The sequence below is a fragment of the Carettochelys insculpta genome, chromosome 13, assembly GCF_033958435.1.
Source record: "Carettochelys insculpta isolate YL-2023 chromosome 13, ASM3395843v1, whole genome shotgun sequence".
Classification (NCBI taxonomy): domain Eukaryota; kingdom Metazoa; phylum Chordata; order Testudines; family Carettochelyidae; genus Carettochelys; species Carettochelys insculpta.
Window position 1 is genome coordinate 22307501 of NC_134149.1, and position 20844 is coordinate 22328344.

Consider the following 20844-nt stretch of genomic DNA (forward strand, 5'->3'; position numbering starts at 1 on the left):
TCTGCCGGTCCCTTCCCAGTTTTGTCTGACGCCAGGAATAATAAGAGTCATAAACAGAACACTAAGAAAATGTTTTGCTTGTACGGCAACACCTTTCATCCAAGGATCTCAAGATGCTTTTGAAATCTTTAGCATATGAATTAACTTGCTTGCCTAGAATTACTATCCCTAGACAGAGACAAGCACTGGTATGCAAGTTTTCTGAACTCCGACCTCGGAGCTGTCATATTATTTGAACGGTCCATCTTCACACATCCCACTACCTTATACTTCATATCTCAGATGCCTTGTGCACTTCTAATGCTGGTCTTCAGTATCTCTCAGACTGTGGAGTAATCTCCCAAGAGAAACAGCATTAGCATGGACAATGAACTGGAGAGCGTGCTGCAGATAACCCTTCATTTATGGGAAGAGGGCCTGCATGACCTGCAAGTCATGTTCCAACTCTGATCTCTGTGATTTGAAACTACCACAAGCAGAGACCTGTCCAGCCAGCAGATTTCCAGAGGAGAAAACAGGTGTGGCTGAGATAGTGATGAGTCATCCCAGCTGTTTTACATTGCACATGTAGTACATTCCAGCATGCAAAAGAGGAATCTAAACAGACCAAAGAAGTCAACTCTTCTTTGCTAAAAGGCACAAGCTACCTCAAGCTAATTGCCTCTGAAAAAGAGTTTATCATCAAGAACTAGGCCTGGTGAAGTGCTGGGTCACAACAGGCAAGATGAAAGCCATAGCTTGGTAAATAACAAGCAGTCCTGTAGCACCATAAAAACCAACAAATTTATTTATTAGGTAATGAGCTTTTGTGGGTAAGAAATAAATGTATTAGTCTTTAAGGTGCTACAAGACTGCTTGTTGTTTGTGCAGCTACCAACTAACACAGTTACCCCTCTGAGTCTATAACTTAGTAAGTAAGCACTGTGGTCACTGTTACCCTAAATCACTTTGGACTCTTTGGAGCATTTTCCTGTTTTGATTTACATACATTGACTGAGGCTTGTGGGAGGTGGAGAATTTCACTTGATCTGGAAATCTGAGCTGCTCCAGCTGGTTATAATGTGCAAAGTGAATCCATAGTATTTCAAGATTCCTCTTCTGGGGTATCCACTGTAGTACAGTGACAAGAAAGAGTGTCAGGATGGCAGGGAAGAGATATTTTAGATATGTAACCTTTTGGCCAAGGTTAACCTCCTGCTAGATGGGGCCTCCTCAGGTCTCAAAGGTATGGAGCAAAATACTTCTGCACACCGTTATGGCCCATTTGGACTTTGGTATTGGTGTAATGATTTAGATTTTGGCTGCTAGGAAAGGCTGGAAAAGTGTGGACACAGGTGCCATGACATTTTCCTTGGGGAAATTAGTCTTCAAAACATTCAGAGATACGGCTTGCACTGGGTATTAATAAACCCTCCTTTTGATCTCACTTTTATTTTAGTGGGCTAATAAATATGCTGATGTTACATTACCAAGTGCGGGTTGTTTATACAATTACCTTTTGATTGTTTTTTGAAACTGTGCAAATTTAAATTCCAGGAGAGGCTGACATTCTGTAATATGCCACGTGACTGATTTCAAAATACATTATCTGCCACCAAGCATGCTGACCCTATTTAAATAAATAGTAGCAAAACCAGCCACAAAATCAAGATAAGCAGTTCCTCCTGTGCAGGCTTACCTGTGCAGCAACAGGAATAAGGTACTCAGCCTAGCCTTTCAGAGGAATTTCATTCTGTTTTAGAGTCAACCTTTTGTCCTAACAGTACCTATGTACAAACCACAGTGTGTATTTTTTTGTAGTCAATATCTTTTCTTTTTAAAAAGGTATCCAGTCTGTGGGATACAGTAAAAGCAGTGATTGTGGATGGGAGCCCAAACATTCCATGTTGCAAAGACAAATAACTTTCTGTACTCTGGCTCTCAGTGATCTGTAAATTTTTTACATAAGAGTGTAAGGTTCAATCAGTAACAAGTCCTCAATTAAATATTTATCATGTGAGCTGCAGATATGACTACTGCCAAACCATAGACATGCTTGGATGGTCCTTATGAAAACTCTTAGGAGAAACTGTCTTTTGAATCGGCGCCACCGAAAGAGGAAAGTGGTTTCTGAGCTACATCATAACAAGAATAGCAGAAGTCATAAGGATGGTCAAATCTTGGTGTAATTTAGTGGATTCCACTGGTTTCAGAAAGGACAGTATAAATGTATATTATTTGCAGACTCTTTTAAGTGGCCCCAAATGAACAACTTCATTAAGAAGAGGGGTTTCTAAAACCAAGCAGTCTGAAAGTAACTTAAATTTACTTTTAAAAGCATAATGAATAAAAACAGAAGAATACAATATACTCACTGAATTGTATTATTACTGCTCTTGACTTTCATTTGGCAACTTCTGCTTTAAAAGGCAAGTGAACAGATTTCATGCCAGTTGCAAAACCACTCTTGGGAGTGTCTGGACATGTTTCCAGCTTAGCATCACCAGGGCTTCCTGAACCTTTTTTTGCCATTCACCAACAGCCAGTTCATTTGAGTTTTTGTAGATGCCCACAAAGCATGACTGATCCCTTTAACTGCGTCCCTACATCCTATTGTATTTCCTTCAGTCTGCTGTCTGGCTGCCCCATCTGGGTCTTGTGGAGTTCAAGGATCTGAGTTCTAGCTTTTCTCCCACTGTGATGTTCCAAAGGGTATGTAACAAAATGACCCTGGTGAAGCCCCCAGGCAGCCATGGATGTCTTATACTAGAGTACCATAATTCTAAGTAGATACAAGGGCAGACACATACCCAAAGTCTGGAGAAACCAATAACTCACAGACTTTAAATCACTAAACACTGAAGCGCCTCTTTTACACGCTAATATAAACTACAGATGAACCCAAACCAAAGCCTGAGTTACAAAACACTCCTGAAGTTCAGAGAAGTTCAAACCAGGTTCTGAGCACTACAGCCAGCACCCACTCTCCATAATGAGCTGAATCAAATCTCTAGACCTGAATATTCTCAAGTTTGGGAAATTCTGTATTGAGATCTGAATTTGGCATCTTGGGCTCAATGTTAATCCCAGCCCATCTATGACTTGGAGGCATAGGAGAGTCACTCATGACTGCTTAGAAGTGAGAGCTGAAATATGTGGGCTACACTTTTCATTTGTTTGGAAATGCTTATTAAGGAGCCACATGCCAGGCAACCCTGAGGAAAGAAGTGCCCTGCTGTATGAAGAGGAATTTGGAACAGTGGAATTCTACTGGCTATGAGCAACATCGTGTGTTTCAGTTTTGAGAGCCTGGCCTATCAGGTAATGACCAGATCCCAGACTGAGTTGTCTAAGAAGTGTTGTCTCATGACAGGATGAAGCACATTGACAATGGATATCCTTATTCCAAACATTCTATGACTTTGCAGGCAATGCAAACATACAAACACAAACTCCACCTATTTGCCGCCAGAATGACTGACCGAAGCTGGCACGGGTTCTGTTGTCAAGATAATGATGGCGGCAGCCAATGTGTGATTTTACTTATCAGCATTTTGAGGGGAAGCAGAATCAAGCCTGTGGCAAGAGCAGCCATTGTAGCTGTCAGCTCATGAACAAAAACTCCCTTGCGGTGCACTGTCTACCACTAGTAATGTCAGACCATTATGTCAACAATAGCATAATTCTCTGCAACCTATAGGCTGTGTGGTTTCTGAGCTGAAGCCAGACTTCTTGTGGGAAAATATGATTTGACAGGGAAACTTTCACCACTTTTTAAAAAAAATGTTTCAATCTAGAGCTGCACTGATTTGTGTTTGCCTCATACTCTCTTGACATGGATTGTTACAGATTTCAAATCTGGGTTTTTTTTTTTAAATATACATTGAGTCAAATTTTGACAGTCTAGAGTAAATGCTGTTTTATAGGGAATTACTGCTAATTTACACCACACCAGCTGAACTCAGAATATGACCCCGTTTCCTTTGTTATTTTATTAAAGTATTTTGCATGACAATACCATATTAAAAACAAGTTGTAAAATAATCTTACCCAGAGAGAATATTTCCCATAGTAACACGCCAAAAGACCACACATCACTCTGCGTAGTATAAATTTTATCAAAAATAGCCTCCGGAGCCATCCATTTAAGTGGAAGTCTTGCCTAAGAATGAAAAAGATGTGGCACACGGCCAGTTATTGTTGTTGATCTGCCCAGTCCTTACGGGGGGGGGGGATAATATTCAAGACTGGCAGGTCAAGTCCTTTCCACTTACATCTCCTTTCCGTACATAGTCAGGATCTTTGTAAATATCCCTAGCCAGTCCAAAGTCACAGATCTTAACCACGTTGTTCTCTGACAGAAGGATGTTCCTTGCTGCCAAATCCCGATGAATACACTATGAGAAAATGCCAACAAGTGAAATCAGAAGTTTTGACTGAACAACAGGCTGCAAATGGAGTAAAAATCCTACAGACTCTTTGAAAAGTGAAAGAAAAATGAGCTTTTGCTGAGAGCAAGGTTGAGTGGGAAAATGTGGGTGGGAACTTGCTGAAAATATACTGTCATATGATAGAAAGAAAATAGTTCAGCACAAGAAGCAAATTGAGAAATGGTGGCTGGTCATTTCTCAGACTCTTCACATGTGAAGTAAATCCTAATCAAAAAGCGAGGGTCAGCAGATCTAACAGCCTCTGTGGGTCCCTAGGCAACATGGGGGAGGGGTCAACTCCATACTCCTGAAAGGGGCAGGGCCAAGTATGGAAGGGGTGGGACCAACGACAACCAAGCCCTTGGCACTGGCTGCAGCATGGCATGCCCCCTCAGTCCTTCACACTGCTTGGTGTGTGCTGCACAGCACTCTGGTGGCTATTTAAAGGCCCTGTGGCTCTGACTGCCACAGCTTTTGAATCGCTGGGCCCTGAGACAACAACTGACCCTTTTGCTCCCACTCGCAGTATCAAAAGGTATTTGCAACCCCCCAGTTAAATATTAAGCCCCTATGGCCAAATTTTGAAAGGAGAAGGCCCATGGGCCAGTTCACCAACATTTGCATATGCAGTTACCAAAGTGAGCAATGGCACATATGAAAAACAGTGCACAATCTGATTTCTGGGTGCCGTCATGGTGCTCATCTAACAGATCTGCAACTATGAACATATATTTGCACACAGATCAGACTCACTTCTTCAAAAACCTACAAACTATGGATGGATATGACCCTGAGGCATTCATTTGGCTGCAGTTACCAAATGCACCAGGTTGCACTTATTGGCAAATTAAATTATTAGAGCTACATTTCTGTGAAGGTTTCAGAGGTCTTTATTCTCACTGTGCAAGGGTATTTCCTTCATAGAGGCACGAGAGATTTCTTCTGTATCCATCATGGAGTTCAGATAATGTTGTCCTAAATTTCTCCTTGCCTTCTGGCTATGGTTGCTGTGTTCATTGATAATTAATTAATTAATTAATAATTGGAGATACACATCTCCTAGAACTGGACGGCAGGAGACTCCCTGCGGAGGTCTATTAATGTCACTCCTTACTTGACCAGAAGAATCAGTGGAATTACAATAGCGTAAAATAAGCGTAAGTGACAGGAGAAGCAGGCCCGATAATATACATGGAATCTTTATCTCTAATGGCTATGGGCCTATGAAGGAAGCTGCTATCCTGTAGTTTAATAAATGAAATATAAAGAAAGAGGGAGTGGTGGTGCAGGAATGGGACTTACTTTTCTGGAGGCCAGGAACTCCATGCCTTTTGCCACCTGGAAGCTATAGCAAATCAGATCCTCCAAGGTCAAGGGTCGCTTTTGCAGATCCTCACCATCTAGAAGAGACCACAGAAACATGAGACCCTACAGGGAGACCTCTAGCATTACTGAGGCCTGCCAATCCTGGAGAGCACCTAAAGAGGGACATGTGGAGAGGAAAAAAGGAACATTCTTTTTAGTGCCATGAGGTGAAGGGAATTTTCTGGAAGGACAGATTGGCCACACAAACATTCTACTAAGATGTTGCTGCCGTCACTCCTACACAGATGAAGCAGATGGTAGGGGTGTGTATGTTCTTGCAGGCCTTCTGTAGTGAGCGTGAGGGGGAATGCACAAAGTCCACACTAGCAGAGATTTGCTGTTAAATATGTGAAAGTTACTTCTACTGTGGGTGCAGCTTCTACTGGCCCCATCCCCCACAAACAATACAAGTTATTCCAGCCTGCGTGCAGTTTTGCTGGTATAACTGGGCTTACATTATTGGCTGTTGCTGGTTTAGCTCTGTAAGTCACAAATTCCTCCCACCCAAAATAGCTATAACAGTAAACATTTGCAGTGAATGCCAATGACATTTGGGCCAGGGTGTAGACAGAAGAAATAGAAACCTTTAAGATAGAGGACTCAGGAGTAGATACAGTTCTTTTACCTTCTTCCTCCTCATCAGAGTCACTGTAACTCTTATCTTCAATGAATCCTGAACTGGCTGAGCTTCCTGTGCTGGCCACACTCTCTAGGCGCCGCTTGATCAGCTCTGTTAAATCACTGTTTGACTCATCCAGACTTTTTTCTGTCTGCTCAGAGTTCTCCTGGGACTAAAAATTCCACAGAAATTATTTACCTTTGTGAAGTGAGATGGTCAGGCATTTGATGGTATTTAATGGAATGACCAGGCAATGGGTGGGAAAGGATCTTATGGAAATATCCACATAAGTGTTTTGCAAAACCACTTTTCAAATAATACACAAAGAATGGCATGGGGTAGGGCGCCAAAACCAGTCACCATAGCACAAAAACAATAATGGAAATAGGATGGAATTCCATTCTCTTATATGTATGTATGTAGCCATTTATTCTGTTTGAAGAGAACGTAGTGATGTGGTATTACAACACACTGGGTTTGGCTCCGGTTTTAGGTCAACAGATTGAAATAGCCTCTGGTGTTTTTCTTAAATCAGGAGGCTCAAGGAATACTCAAAGTCCAAGGACAATGACCACAGACATAATTACAAGTGCAAAATTTTATCTGTAATGTGAGTTTTATTCAAGTCACAAACAAGGTGATGGTTACTCCTCCATACAGAAACCTTACAAAAACCAACAAAGCCACTCTGCACTGGATAGGGAAAAATGGAAGGAAATAGTGAGAGAGGCATCAGACACCAATGGGTGCTGAGCCCACAGTTATTGATGATGATGATGATGATGAATAATTATAACCATAGTCACTCCTGCATCTTCACAGGCCTTCTAGGGTTTGACAGACCCTGCAACAGACTATCATTGCTAGAGGGACAGTTCCTTCTGGCATTCCTGTGGGGTTGTCTCTTGAGTAGTCCCACTTTTATCCAACTAGGAACCACCTCTTATATTGTAATTTTGACTACCCCCGCACATGAATATTGGGGTGCCCTATTTTTCATAGGTTGGTTGTATTTCCTCTTACTCTCAGTATCTGTGCACCCTGAGGTCAGTACATGTGTTGTAAAAGATGTTGCAGTAAGGTATCCTGTGATTTTATGGTTGATTAACCACAACATTACCTGTTGGCACATCTTTCTTATAGTCTTCTCATCTAACTAGCAGAGTCTTCTCTGATCACTCACATATGTCAAGCCTTCTTAAAACTATGTCGTACTGTGGCTAACCTGAAGTCTTACAGGCCTTGTGTTTCATCCCTGCTTTACTTAGATACATAATGCATACTTAACACTCCTAAATGCTTATCAATCTTATACTTCTGTGATCCTACCACTTAAATCTATTTAGCATACATTAATTATGTGTGAGATAGCACATGTTAATTATACCATCACCCAGCACAAGAATAAAATGAACTAATTGGCTACATTTACCACATGTGTTAGTGTCCATGAAGAGCAGATATGACCCCAAATATGAGATATGTGGAAAACCCGTACACATTCACCTGCATGGAGTCTGGGAAGGCTCCAAGGCTGCACTGATCCTGCTAGGATTTGAATGAGAGTTGCCTGGTTTTAGATAGACTGAAATTTGAAAAGAAAGCAGGCCCCCCAGAGCCACCAAGAGTGCTGTACTTAGTCAGCTCATGGAAAGAAGGGGCTGACTTCACCTCTACTGTAACAGTTCTGTGCCGCCCTCTGTGGGACAACAAGGCTAGCAAGCTGCTGGGGAGGGCAATGGGATTGGGAAACAGTGTTTTCATACCTAGTGTACAGAGACCAACCACTGCTCTTTTGAGCAGATACTGTCTGGTTGTGAGGTAGAGGAATCAGAGCAGCTCCTTTTTCCTTCAAGTCACACAACAGTGAATGTTCTGTTCCCATGAGCATTTGCAGTTGATTATGCACTTTGGGCCGGAGCTATGGGAGAGGAAGGGACTAAGATCCTACAGAGGCAGGAATGGATTCTTCCTTCTCCTCTTAGAAGTTGGAATTTGACAGATCAATGAAGCACCAGCATTCAGATATAACTGAGGTCCCACTATGGCAAGTAGAGAAAAATTCCTAATTCTAAACAGCTAGCCTTAATGATCCTGAACTGCCCATCCTGCAGTTGCACAAAAAGCCATTTATTTTACCTTATATGCAATAAAATCCCCTCGTTTTCCTCTCAGGTAATTAGACAGATTTCCATATTTGCAATATTCTACAATGACCATCAAAGGACCTGTGAAGAGAATGAACACATAGTGGCCTTCACTGATGTAAAAGTGGAACATACCAATAGCGCATTTCTGCCACAGGAAGGATCTAGAGCTGGACACACTATTTTATAGTAATTCAGGTTTATGACTTCTGTTGCGATGCAGAAAAATATTATCATCTCCATTGTACAGATGAGGAAATCTGGGAATACAGAAGTGCTTTTCCAGGTTCTTGCCATGAGGAGATGTGGGAAACTGAGAATGAACCCCGAGAATCCCACCTACTGCCTTCCATTTCACCTCTCAGATAACACTGTTAGGAAATTGTTTCTCATTTCTAGAAAAAGGCACATTAAGAGGATATTTTAGAACATACAATCCCCCTATTACTAAATTCTTTTTTCTTCCCTGCATGAATCTATTTTGTGGACTGGCCCTCTGGATTTTCTGATCAATATTTCTGTGTAAATATTTTTGTACTGTACAGGCTCTCATGCTAGTGGAAGCAATACAAACACATATTTAGATCTGTCTGTGACACCAGATGAATCAAAAGTCTGCAAAGATATTTGATCTAAAGGCTTTGGAAGCACAAAGGGGAGTGCCAATCTCTTTCTTTCTTATTCTGATGCAAAATATTTTTAGTTAGATGTATTTGTTGATTTTATACAACTAAAGATATTTTTAAACATGTTTGCAAGTGCTTTTGTCTTTCAGCCAAAGCCATGAAAGAAAGAAATCTGCATTTCTGTGCAATTAGCCTCCCCTCTATAGATGCTGGGCTTTAGAAACCAGTGCACAAAATGCTTCTAATGTAGGGGAAGGTGAAGTCATGGGATTAGAATGCATGTAAACACCTCTTATTATCCATTCTAAGTGGTCATCCTTTCATCTCTGTAAATCTTGTTCCATCTGGAACTTCAGATTCAGACTCTTGAGTTCAGACTTCAAAGGAAAAATGCCAAGAACTGCATCAGGCCATTCAGTGAGCATGCAAACCCTGAGCAATAAGTTCTTATCTGCATGTGTCAGAAATACGTGCGCATGGATTTATACCATGCTGTACCTCTTTGGCTAAGTTTGACATGTTAGTCTGAAAACAAGGGATTGAAAACAGGCAGTGAGGAAGAATTGATGGGGAGCAAAGCAGGAAGAAAGACATTTTATTCGAAATCTCGCTAATTGTTCAAATTAAGGAAGAACTGAGGATGCAACCAGCACCTGGAAGTGGGTAACTGAGATAGAGGGGAGAAGATGACGTTTTTACATAATTATAATATTGCTGTGTATTTCAATAGGGCCTGTTAGTTGTAAGGGTCCTAAAATGCTACTATGTAAGCATTATCCGCTGTGATCCTGCTCAGTTCTTGCCACTGCCATTGACTTTAGTTGAACATTATCTGCCGCTGCCACTGACTTCAGTTGCAGCTGTGGGTGCTCAGCACCAATGAAAGTCAGGCCTGAGGGTCATACAGTATTATATATGCACAGTACTACACTTTGCACAAATGCAACCATCTCTGTGGTGGAGGTGCCAGCTGATCTAATGTAAACGTCACCATTGCAGCCTGCCTAAAGGGGGCGTGGGGCTGGAAGGCTAAGACTGAGAAGCAGACAGAATGGGAAATGACATACTGCAGCAAGCAGTAAGCTACTCTGATGTCTACAAGTTGGGAGAGATACAGCTATGCAACTCATCTTTGATCCTGCCACTGGTCTTCTGTATCCCTATTGCTGCCTCTGCTACCATTGCCCACCACATCACTTCGCCAAACTACTACTGGCTTCTTCCAGTGCACAGATGAGCTCAAATGGAACATTTTCTCAAGAAACTAAAGTCAAATCTGGCTAGTGGATGGTCAGAGGAAATGCAGATTCCAGCATGACTTTAAAGTACCACTAAGTGATTTATTCATGCTTGTGAAATATTTCCTAGACACAGCATCTTCAAATTTTAGTTCCTCATTCTAAAGCATATTAACTCATGCATTAGTGCTAACTGCTTAACTTCGGCTGCTATGACAAGGTGTTTCAAAGCGACATTGCAAGGGGCAGATATTTTTAAAATATTGTATTGAGTATGTTTAATAGGAACAATTATCAAGAGTACTATTGCAAGCTGTATAAAACTTAACAAGGAATGAGAAAGCCCTGTGATTAGAAATGGTATTTTAATGGAAACTCTTATCCCAATGTCTATCTAGTGAGCTCTAGGCTATTTTTCTTCTGTCTCCCCTGGCATCATTTAAAAGCAAACAAACTAGAGCTTGCTTATAGGCTATGCAGTTAGAGCTCTGTAATATCATGTGGGAAACTTAGGTTCCACCCCCAGTCTCTTGCTCCCCTGGTTTTATCTGTGACTTTTGGACAGCTAGTAAGATCTGTTCACAGAGAAGAATGCTGTGGGTAGAGCTGGATAGAGAAAGAAGCTGATCAGTGCTTCAGCAAGGATACCAAGTACCACATGGGGACAAGTACACTCAAGCAATAAATAGTCACTATAGGCGAAGGATCGTGTTTATGCACATGAACCAGGCTATTGTAAGACCTCAATAAGGTGCAAATATTAGGGTCATTTTAGTGTTCAGGTTAATGACTAGTGGCAATAGCTGTGTGAGGCTGTTCTGTGCATCTGGTTATGATAAGCCACCACACTGACATTTTATAAGTATTGTTTCTCAGTTTTCTGGGCTTGGTTTGACAGGAAGAACTACCACGCTAGGTCACAGTGTTCCTCCCCAAGTCACTGGTCAGCGGCCCAGTGTAAGGGGTGACTTGCTTGTTCCTCTGAATCCTCGAAACATTTCAGATCAATGTGGCTGTCCAGTCATCAGTGCTTCTGCATCTTCCAAATCTGTGGCTCCCAAAGTCTGGCTCAAAATGAGGAATAACTGGGATCACAGTGTACTGTGAACCAGAAAACATCTGATTTGGAGGACAATTTATCTCGTCATCCTGCCAACTACCAAAAAAACATTGCTTCCCCCCCCTCGCCCTTTGGCTTTGCAAGGTTCTGGGTTCATGCTAAACACTGAACATGCATTTGTGGTAGATGTTACCTTGCAATTAAGAGTATAAAGCAAAGAGAACCAATACTGTTTTAAAGAGTAGGCTACTCAGGAGAAGGATGGACCAGTGGTCAGGCAGTAGCTAGGATACTAGAGACCCAGGGGTCAGGTCCTTGGTCTGTCATGGACTTTTTGCCTGACCTTTGGCAAGCCACTTAGCTTTGCTGTGCCTCATATTCCTTTCTGTAACATGGAGATATTAGTACTTCCCAACATCACAGGTGTGTGGTGAGGCAAGGTACATAAAATGTTATGAGGTGCTCAGATATTGGGCCAAATAAGTATCTTAGATAGATAGAAAAGTAGAGAAAATTAAGGGAGGACAAATTACAAAGAAATTCAGAGACTATGAATTATCCATTGCCAAATTCTGCCACAACCCAACTTTAGTGGCAACTGCCAGGTTACATTGTTTTGTACTGGGCACCAGCTCATGTGTGTATGCTGCTGCCCTCCATCGACTGGAAAGTTAAACATGCATGTATGTGTGATAATAACCCCCATTCATGGCTTAGACCCTCCCACAGGGCATGAGCCCTAGTAGCTAATGAAGATTTTCCTTTTTGTTTTGGGAATAAGGGCCTCTCCTTATGAAGCAGAGTAGACTTTGTCCTATCCCAGTTGATACCTGTGCAGGTGACATGGCTGCAGATTTACTACTGCAACCAAATGCAAATACTAAGCACAGATTTACTGAGCTCTTTGTGTGAGGATGGTTTCTCACCTCCTGCTTTGGTGCAGGCTCCCAGCAGGTTGACCACATTCAGATGGTGTCCTATGTGGATGAGGATCTTCAGCTCGGACATTAAAGCCTTGCACTCATTGGTAGTTGCACATTCTGCTTAAGATAAACAGGACAAAGCCATCTTTACACAGCAGGATATTAGGAACAGGACACAGAAAATCCTGTTTATATTTGAAGACAAAACACACCCAGGTTATTTGCGCTATCTCTACCTCTCAGTCTCTTAAGAACTCCTCTGCTGTGACCTTCTGTAGTGGAAATGACACTTTTCCCCTTAGAAGCCTCTTGTCTAGTCTGAAATGGGGTTACAATGGGTTGCTGTCCTACAGTAGAACTTCTTTAATGCCACCGAGATACTGGGAGAGCCTTTCCAAAGAACTGAACTTTGCAAGTTTGCAACACATCCAAAATGGCAGGAGATAATGCAGAGAAAATGGCTTTATTCTGCCACAATGCTGGTGATTGTAGTTTAGTAGAATCTCTTTGCAATAGTACTTCACATGAGCTTAGCTCTTATCATTCTGAGTAGGGGAGCTCCAGTTGCCCACACTTCTGAAAGTCAAGCCCCGAAAGCTGCATCTGCACTAGAGAGTTTTGTTGACAAACTTAACAGAGTGTCTGCATCAAAAGTGCGTTCTGTTGACATACTGTCAACAGAACTTGGCACTTTTGTTGACAGCCTTCTGCCTCTCCCCCATGAGACAGAACACCTTTCTGGATGGACTCTGTCAACAAAAGATCCATGTGGATGCTCCAGGGGGCCCTCTGTTGGCAGACAGGACTCCCAGGTCACAGGCAGCCTTGTCTGCTGTGCTTCTGGTTGGCTGCTCTGTCGAGAGAGTGGCTGGGCAGTCTGGCCACTCTGTCGACAGAGCGGATCAACAGAGCGATGTGCTTTTGTATGTGGCTGCAAACTTTTGTTGGAAGATCTCTTCTGACTGTAACTTCTGTTGAAAGAGCACTGTAGTATGGATGTAGCCATAGTGTGCAATTCACTGAGCTCCAGTGATTTTTGTAAAATAACCAAGTCTCACTCATATGAGACCTTACTACAGGGCTGTCACTGGTATTAAATCATTCCTGACAAGTGGGCAGTGTGGCATAAGCTGTGTACGAGCTGTGAAGTACACAGCTTCATGAAACACTAACAAGATTCTGCTGTATAGGCTGTGCCTCTCTGGTCCAGCACTCTCAGGACCTGACCGGTCCCAAAACAGGGAATTTGCTGGGCCAGGGGAAGTTAGTGCTGGACCCTGTACTGTTGCCAGCTGTGAGGCCTGGTTTAGTAATAGCAGAGGTGCTGGCAGTGACCAAGCACAGGCTGGGGAAGGTTCTCAGGGGAAGAGACAGGGTGGTTGTGGAGTCCTGTGGGTGGGGACCAGGAGCACAGCCCAGCAGGAGCTCACCTAGCCCTGTAGCTGCCAAAACTGCACTTCCAATCCCCCCATCGCCCACAGGGCTGCACTCCTGGCCGTGGGCTCCACAGCCACCTTGCCTCTTCCCCTGAGCATCTCCTCTGTCCCTGATAGATCCCCTCCCTCCCTGAGCTTGAGCACCATAAATGAACTATTTCTGGCTCTCTGGAAGCTCTGGGAGGGCAGGGGAGGAAATGCTGAGCATGATGCCTGGCCTTTCCCTGTGAATTCTCCAGCCTCAGAGCACCCACAGAATGCTGGACCACAGATGTTGCTGGACCATGGAAGTTCGGACTCTAGAGGTCCAATGTGTACTTCACAAAGTCAGGGGACAGACCACAGCCTGTGAGAACTAGGCCTTGTCTGAGTTCCATGGACATTTCCTGAGTGTTGATCCCACTGCCAACACTATATAATTTCCATACAGTTGGGACTTTAACGAGTAATTGTCTACTATAATCTTTGTATAATTTTCTTGATAACAAAAAAACAAACAAAAGCGGGTGGATAATGCTGGGTTGTCATGTCTTTGCGCACAGTCTATTTGTATGCTGGTTGGCTTTAGACCAGAGTGAATAACTTGTAACAAATGATTAATTTTGACAAACTTGGCCTTTTTCTCTTTGCAGAATTGTCCAGGAACATTTCTTATGCCTTGTAAAGAGATATGTACTCCAAGCCTGAGTTCCCTTCAGCTGACACCAGTTTTAACACCCTTGATTTCCATAGCATTCACCCTGATTTGCATGTCTCTGAATTGGGAACCAGCCCAATAGTATTTCAATTGAACATCACCTGAAATATTGTATGACAGTCTATTACATTTACACAGTCACTTCCATTTTAAAGGAGATACCAACAAACGTCATGGAATTTACATGTATGATGCAATCACTATAATGCTGGCACCTTCTCTTTTCTAGATTCCCACCAGAGGTTCTAGTTTACTCCTGACTACATACAAGGTGGGGATGGCATTTTGAATGGCAAAGAGGGGCTAGAGTGAAAGCAGAAAGCTGGAGCAGTCACCAAGAGGAAGGTGTAAGGCAGTGCCAGAAAATGTATTAGGCTGGATTATCTGGGAGGCCATCCAGGGAGAGATGAGTCCAGGAACTGTCAGGGCTGGAGGAGTTAGGACAGAGTTGTATCAATTGAGGGCTTTTGGGAATTTGCAGGTCAGGTCTTGGAGAAGGTCATAGAGTTGGACAAATAGCAGCAGAGGGAGATTCGAAAGCGAGTTCAGAGAAGATACAGAAAGGTGGCACTGGCAAGTTAAGGAGATCTGGCACTTGGGGATGGGCTGGGTAGCAGAGGAACGGAAGAGCAGGTGGTAACAAAAGCTACAATGTTGTGATATCAGCGAACATCCTACATTGTGGAGTGGAACGGATTAATGCTATCACACAGCAACACGAAACAGCAGCACTTTGAGCAATTATTTGCTATGAACAGAAGTTTGGGCCAGCAAGTGTAGTCCCACCCAAAGAAAATCATTTGTATATTTGAAAAGAACCCAAGTGAACAGTTAAAACCCACAAACCCATGCACCCAACGTGACAGATGATGTATTTATTCACAAACTGTCTGTAGAGGCTTTGCATGTACATGTCATTTGGAAACAGCATATGCTACAAGCCCCACAGCTGGATGGTAAAAACATTCCTTCTCATTTTAATAACTACAAGAAAGTTGTCTCTAATTCACTCCCTTGGCAGCACTTCTTTACAGCCCCTTCAAGTGTTCCACATCTGGAAGGGCTGGGATCAGCTGGCTAGATACAGTTTCAGACTAATGCAGTTACACTCAGTAAAGTGTTTCCCGCCTAACGCCAAGGACCTGGAGGCTGCCACTTGCCTCGTTTAGGAATGCAAGGCTAAATCAGTGGCACAGCGTGCAGCTCACTTGTCATTTCCCACACATTGACATTCCCTGCAGGGGCGACTAATTGCTCCAATCTGGCAAACCCACTCTCTTCCAAACACAATGCATGTGGGACTGGTTTTGAGCTGTGCATTGGAAACCGTGCTACCCACGTGTACCCAGAGGAACTGTCTGAGAAGCTCGGAGAGAGATGTACCTTTGAGCATTTTTACAGCGACTGTTTTGCAGGTTGAAGATTTATCAATACCAAAAGCAGATGCCTCCACGACCTTCCCAAAAGCACCATGACCCAATGTTTTACCTAGGGAAGCAAAAAGCAAGGATGAGCCACAGGGGACTGTGGACAGTCTGCATCAGAGAAGAGAGGAACATGGAAAAAACACAAGACACTGGAGCCCAGGTGTGGTACAGACTAATAGTCAATAAGTTAGCATGGACAGTATATATTATCTGCATGCGATATGTAATATAATTCCCAGTTAAAAATGGCATTTGGAGTTCAGGCTGACATAACATAAAGGTAAAAACATTATGTACAGCTTTCCCCATATCAACCCTTCCCAACCCAAGCAGTGCAGAGTTCAGGTTGAAGTAGAAATCCAGTGATGTTAAGGTATAAAAATGCACAGCAAAGGCACCCAAATAACGTCTACTCTCCAAACTTGCACTTATTGACATGTGCTCAACTTGTAACTTTCCTGCAAAGTAGCTTTGACTTGGAAGCTACTGTGTCCTTACTGTGTGATTTTAATTATTAAAAATACTGACATGAACACTACAAGAAACACAAAGGGAATGTTCCCAATTTTCCCCCCTAGCATCTACAAGCTATATAGTGTGCACCTTTCAATGTTTATTTTATTTGAACAATTAGAGCCATGAAAAGAAGCAGTCCTGTAGCACCTTAAAGACTAAGGCTACGTCTACACGTGCACGCTACATCGAAATAGCTTATTTCAATGAATAACATCTACACGTCCTCTAGGGCTGGCAACGTCGATATTCAACTTCGACGTTGGGCAGCACCACATCGAAATAGGCGCTGCAAGGAAACGTCTACACGCCAAAGTAGCACACATCGAAACGAGGGTGCCAGGAACAGCTGCAGACAGGGTCACAGGGCGGACTCAACAGCAAGCCGCTCCCTTAAAGGGCCCCTCCCAGACACACTTGCACTAAACAACACAAGATCCACAGAGCCGACAACTGGTTGCAGACCCTGTGCATGCAGCATGGATCCCCAGCTGCAGCAGCAGCAGCCAGAAGCCCTGGACTAAGGGCTGCTGCACACAGTGACCATAGAGCCCCGCCGGGGCTGGAGAGAGAGCGTCTCTCAACCCCTCAGCTGATGGCCGCCATGGCGGACCCCGCTATTTCGATGTTGCGGGATGCAGATCGTCTACACGGTCCCTACTTCGACGTTCAACTTCGAAGTAGGGCGCTATTCCCATCCCCTCATGGGGTTAGCGACTTTGACGTCTCGCTGCCTAACGTCGATGTTAACATTGAAATAGCGCCCAACACGTGTAGCCGTGACAGGCGCTATTTCGAAGCTGGCGCTGCTACTTCGAAGTAGCGTGCACGTGTAGACGCGGCCTAACACATTTATTTAGGTAAAGAGCTTTCATGGATAAGACCCATTTCCTCAGATTTTGAAGTAGACAGAATCCAGGTTTATACAGTGTGGACTGTGTGTGAAAGGAAGGAGGGAAAAAACCCTGTCACTAATAGGACCAGTAGATGAATCAAATTAAATTAAGTAGGATGTGTGCCATTCCTGCGAATATCCAGGGTGGAGAAATTGCCCTTGTAATGCATAAGATAATCGAGATCTCTGTTAAAGCCTAATTTAAAAGTGTCAGATTTGCAAATGAATTCCAATTCAGATGTCTCCCTCTGTAATCTTATGGTAAAATCCTTTTGTAGAAGAATGGCTACTTTGAAATCCTTTATTGAATGTCCAGGGAGGTTAAAGTGTTTCCCTACAGGTTTATGTGTATTCCAGTTCCTGATGTTGGATTTATGCCCATTCATCCTTTGATGCAGAGACTGAAACTGGTCAGTCTCTTAATTTGATTCATAAATTTGATCCTATTAGTGACAGGTAACAACCCCCTTTTTTCCTTCTTCCCTTCCCCCCCTCCAACTCATTAAACCTGGATTCTAATTGTCTACTTCAAAATTTGAGGAAGTGGGTCTTATGAAAGCTCCTTGCCTAATAAATTTGTTAGTCTCTAAGGTGCTACAGGACTGCTTGTTATTTGTGATGCTCCAGACTAACATGGCTACCCCGCTGTGACAATGAGGGCCATGTTCACCAGTACATTCTGACTGCTTTCACCCCTCTGGAGGTGCCATCAGCAGGCAGAGCAGACTGGCCAGTTTTCCCCACCACCAGCTGTCACATTCCTTTGAACCCCTCACCATTTCCTCCTTCCTTTGGCTTTCCCCACAGCCCAGTGTTCCCCAACTCCCTAGTCTCTAAATTGTGCTGTACACCCTGCCTTTTCCTTGCCATCTCTATTGAGTGGATTTTGCTCAATAGGCAGGTTCCAAAAAGACTAAAAATGTAACAGTCACCTTTTTTCTGTCACTTTTTCTCTTAATGGAAAGTTGTTTCCTTTCAAGTAGGTGAATAACATTCTTCTACAAACTATTTCATAAAGACCTACCTTTTTTCTAAATGTTTGCCATCTTCCCTGAGAGAAGAGGGTGTTTCCAATTCTGCCAAGGGACACTGTCTTCCTTAAGCTGGCTTCAAGTCCACTGAGAACAATGGCAGGTGGTAGCTATAAGATGGCACCTTTATTTTATAAAGGTATGTTTAGCACCACTCTCAGGGAGAACAATCCTTGACTCTGCAACCATTGTCAGTTCTCCTCCAAGGATAGAAGAGCACAGGCCATAGTGGCTCGGGTAGCTTCTGTCATCTGCTATGATCTGACATTCAGAGACATGGAATATCACCATCCTTGACATCAGTAATGCCTGTATTGCTTACCAAGACGGAGTCTGTCTCTCGGGAACTCCCATTTACTACTGTCATATGGCAGACGGTCACACTGCTCATCAAGGGGCATTTCCTCTGGATCCATTATGATCGACAAGTATCCCGTTTTAATATCTGAGGCATCAGGCTAAAAACAGGAAAATAACTGATTCACAGTATTTGCACTTTGGTTGTAAGTTGAGAGAAAGGTGTAATCAAGTGGAATTTGCAAAGGCTTAGGACACAGACTTCCCTAAACTCTAGTTCTGGGTCTGACACTCTCTCTCATCTGTGGCTTATGGACGTTTCTAGTCAATGCCATACTTCAATTTATTCCTCATTAAACTAACTAATGCTTGGAAAATCCCTTAAAGATACTATTATTTATTATTATAAAGATATTATTAGTCTCTACACACATTAGACCCATGGTGTCCAACATGCTAGCCACTAATCACATGTGGCTAGTTGGCCAGTTGAGTGTGGCTTTTTGCCTTAAACAATAAATATATTTTCAGAATAATGTGGTTAGTTCACCATAACAGTGAAGGCTACTGCATCAGAACTGGTTGGACACCATGGCATGATTAGAGAAACCCAACACTGCCACCACTTGTGGAAAATCCTGAAGATTAAAGCTACATTTCTGAGTGCGATGTTGGACAGTTCTCCAGGTCCTTTACAGATCAAGATAGCTTTAGAAACAGGTGTAAATCTCAGGATGGTGCTTGATTCTCTGTGATGCTGAACTTTATAGTCCCATTTATTTTGATTAAAATGGGTGCCAAAATGATGCAAAATGAGAGTCATATAGGAGAGATGTCTGATTTACACTCTCCTTGTGCCCACTTAATGCAGGTGTGTATAAAGACGCAAGATCTACTGGGTCTAGCACCTCTGTTAACCTAGAGAAACACTTGAACTTAAATAATCCTTCCTTATTCTGTTGTAAATGTGGTGAACACTCATACAAATTATGGAAGATCAACACTAAGACTGTGGTTTGGACTGCATCCAGACAAGAGAGAGAGTATCGTGTATCCATTTTTGTGTGTACAAGCAGGAAAGAACAAACCTAATTTGATTTACTTTATCAAATGCTCCTTGCACCTAACTTTGAGCTGACTTCTTTGGAACCTCAGGAACCATAGGGCAATGAGTAAATGAGCCACGAAAACACAATGAACCTTTGTGGTTTGGGCCCAGCTCTAGACCAAATAACAGACTGTAACATCTTACAATAATGCTTAAACCAGTGCTCCCCTCACCAACTACATTTTAGGGAGAGCCTTATCGAGATGGGCTGAAACCAGAACATTACTGTAGGGGGTTTAGGATTTGAATGCCTGGATGTTTCTGAATTCATGTCAGATCCAAAAGAGGCTGAGGTCAGTTTTCCTGAGCTGACTGGATGCTGACCAGGATGGCAGAAATACAATAAGTACAGCTGATCTCACACAATGTCAAGTAATTAATCAAGATGACTGTTGGTCTGAAATTTCACGAGAACAGCTCATGTAGTTTTGTCACCAGCTGTCCCAGGTCAACCTCTATCTTGAAGTATGGAGGTTAGTCTTAACTGGATCCAAGCCCAGAGCTGAGCTGTAGCCCATTTCATTTCCATGTCCAATATAGAAGCTCCCTTACTTTTCTCAGTTTCCGAATGAAAAGAGTCAGAAGAAGCCAAAAAAGAGTAGCTGCTAGGCCAGTGCAGACCAAAATGATAACTTCAATATTAGATTTTTCTTCAGAGCCTGTAGATTAAACATAGCAGATTTTAAATTCAGTGCAAACATTGTAACCAACTAACTAACTAACTAAAATGTGTAGTTCCATCAGCCACGCATCATTTCAGAAAAATGGTGGCCAGGAGATGCCATGGCATGTGTTGGGTACCTTTTCATTTCTATGCTGTAGGCAGTAATATAGCACACAGTCTCTAACCAAGAATCACTGAGACAATGGTTTGGCAGAGGTGGGAAGGAGATCCACTGAGTTCCATTACTTTATGTTATCAGTGCCAAGTGCTTTAAGTATTACGCTGTTTTCTCAACCTAGACATCAAGAACAGGTGTCGGAGATTGCAGCCATTCTGTTCTTTTCCTATGACTAATTGGAAGGTGGCCCACAGTTAAAAGGAGGTGAACT

The 20844-nt window shown here is 42.8% G+C and overlaps 1 protein-coding gene across 1 annotated transcript in view; it reads right to left on the bottom strand.

Moving 5' to 3' along the window:
* Positions 1–20844, bottom strand: part of LOC142019985 (vascular endothelial growth factor receptor kdr-like) — a 196069-nt gene that overhangs the window by 31420 nt on the left and 143805 nt on the right. The window contains exons 16-24 of the mRNA XM_075007461.1: positions 20344–20450; positions 18709–18844; positions 15904–16008; positions 12391–12504; positions 8533–8621; positions 6400–6565; positions 5712–5809; positions 4254–4376; positions 4030–4141 (exon numbers count right to left, since the gene is read on the bottom strand). Coding sequence (XP_074863562.1) covers positions 4030–4141; positions 4254–4376; positions 5712–5809; positions 6400–6565; positions 8533–8621; positions 12391–12504; positions 15904–16008; positions 18709–18844; positions 20344–20450 — 1050 coding nt within the window. The remainder of the gene's footprint in view (positions 1–4029; positions 4142–4253; positions 4377–5711; positions 5810–6399; positions 6566–8532; positions 8622–12390; positions 12505–15903; positions 16009–18708; positions 18845–20343; positions 20451–20844) is intronic.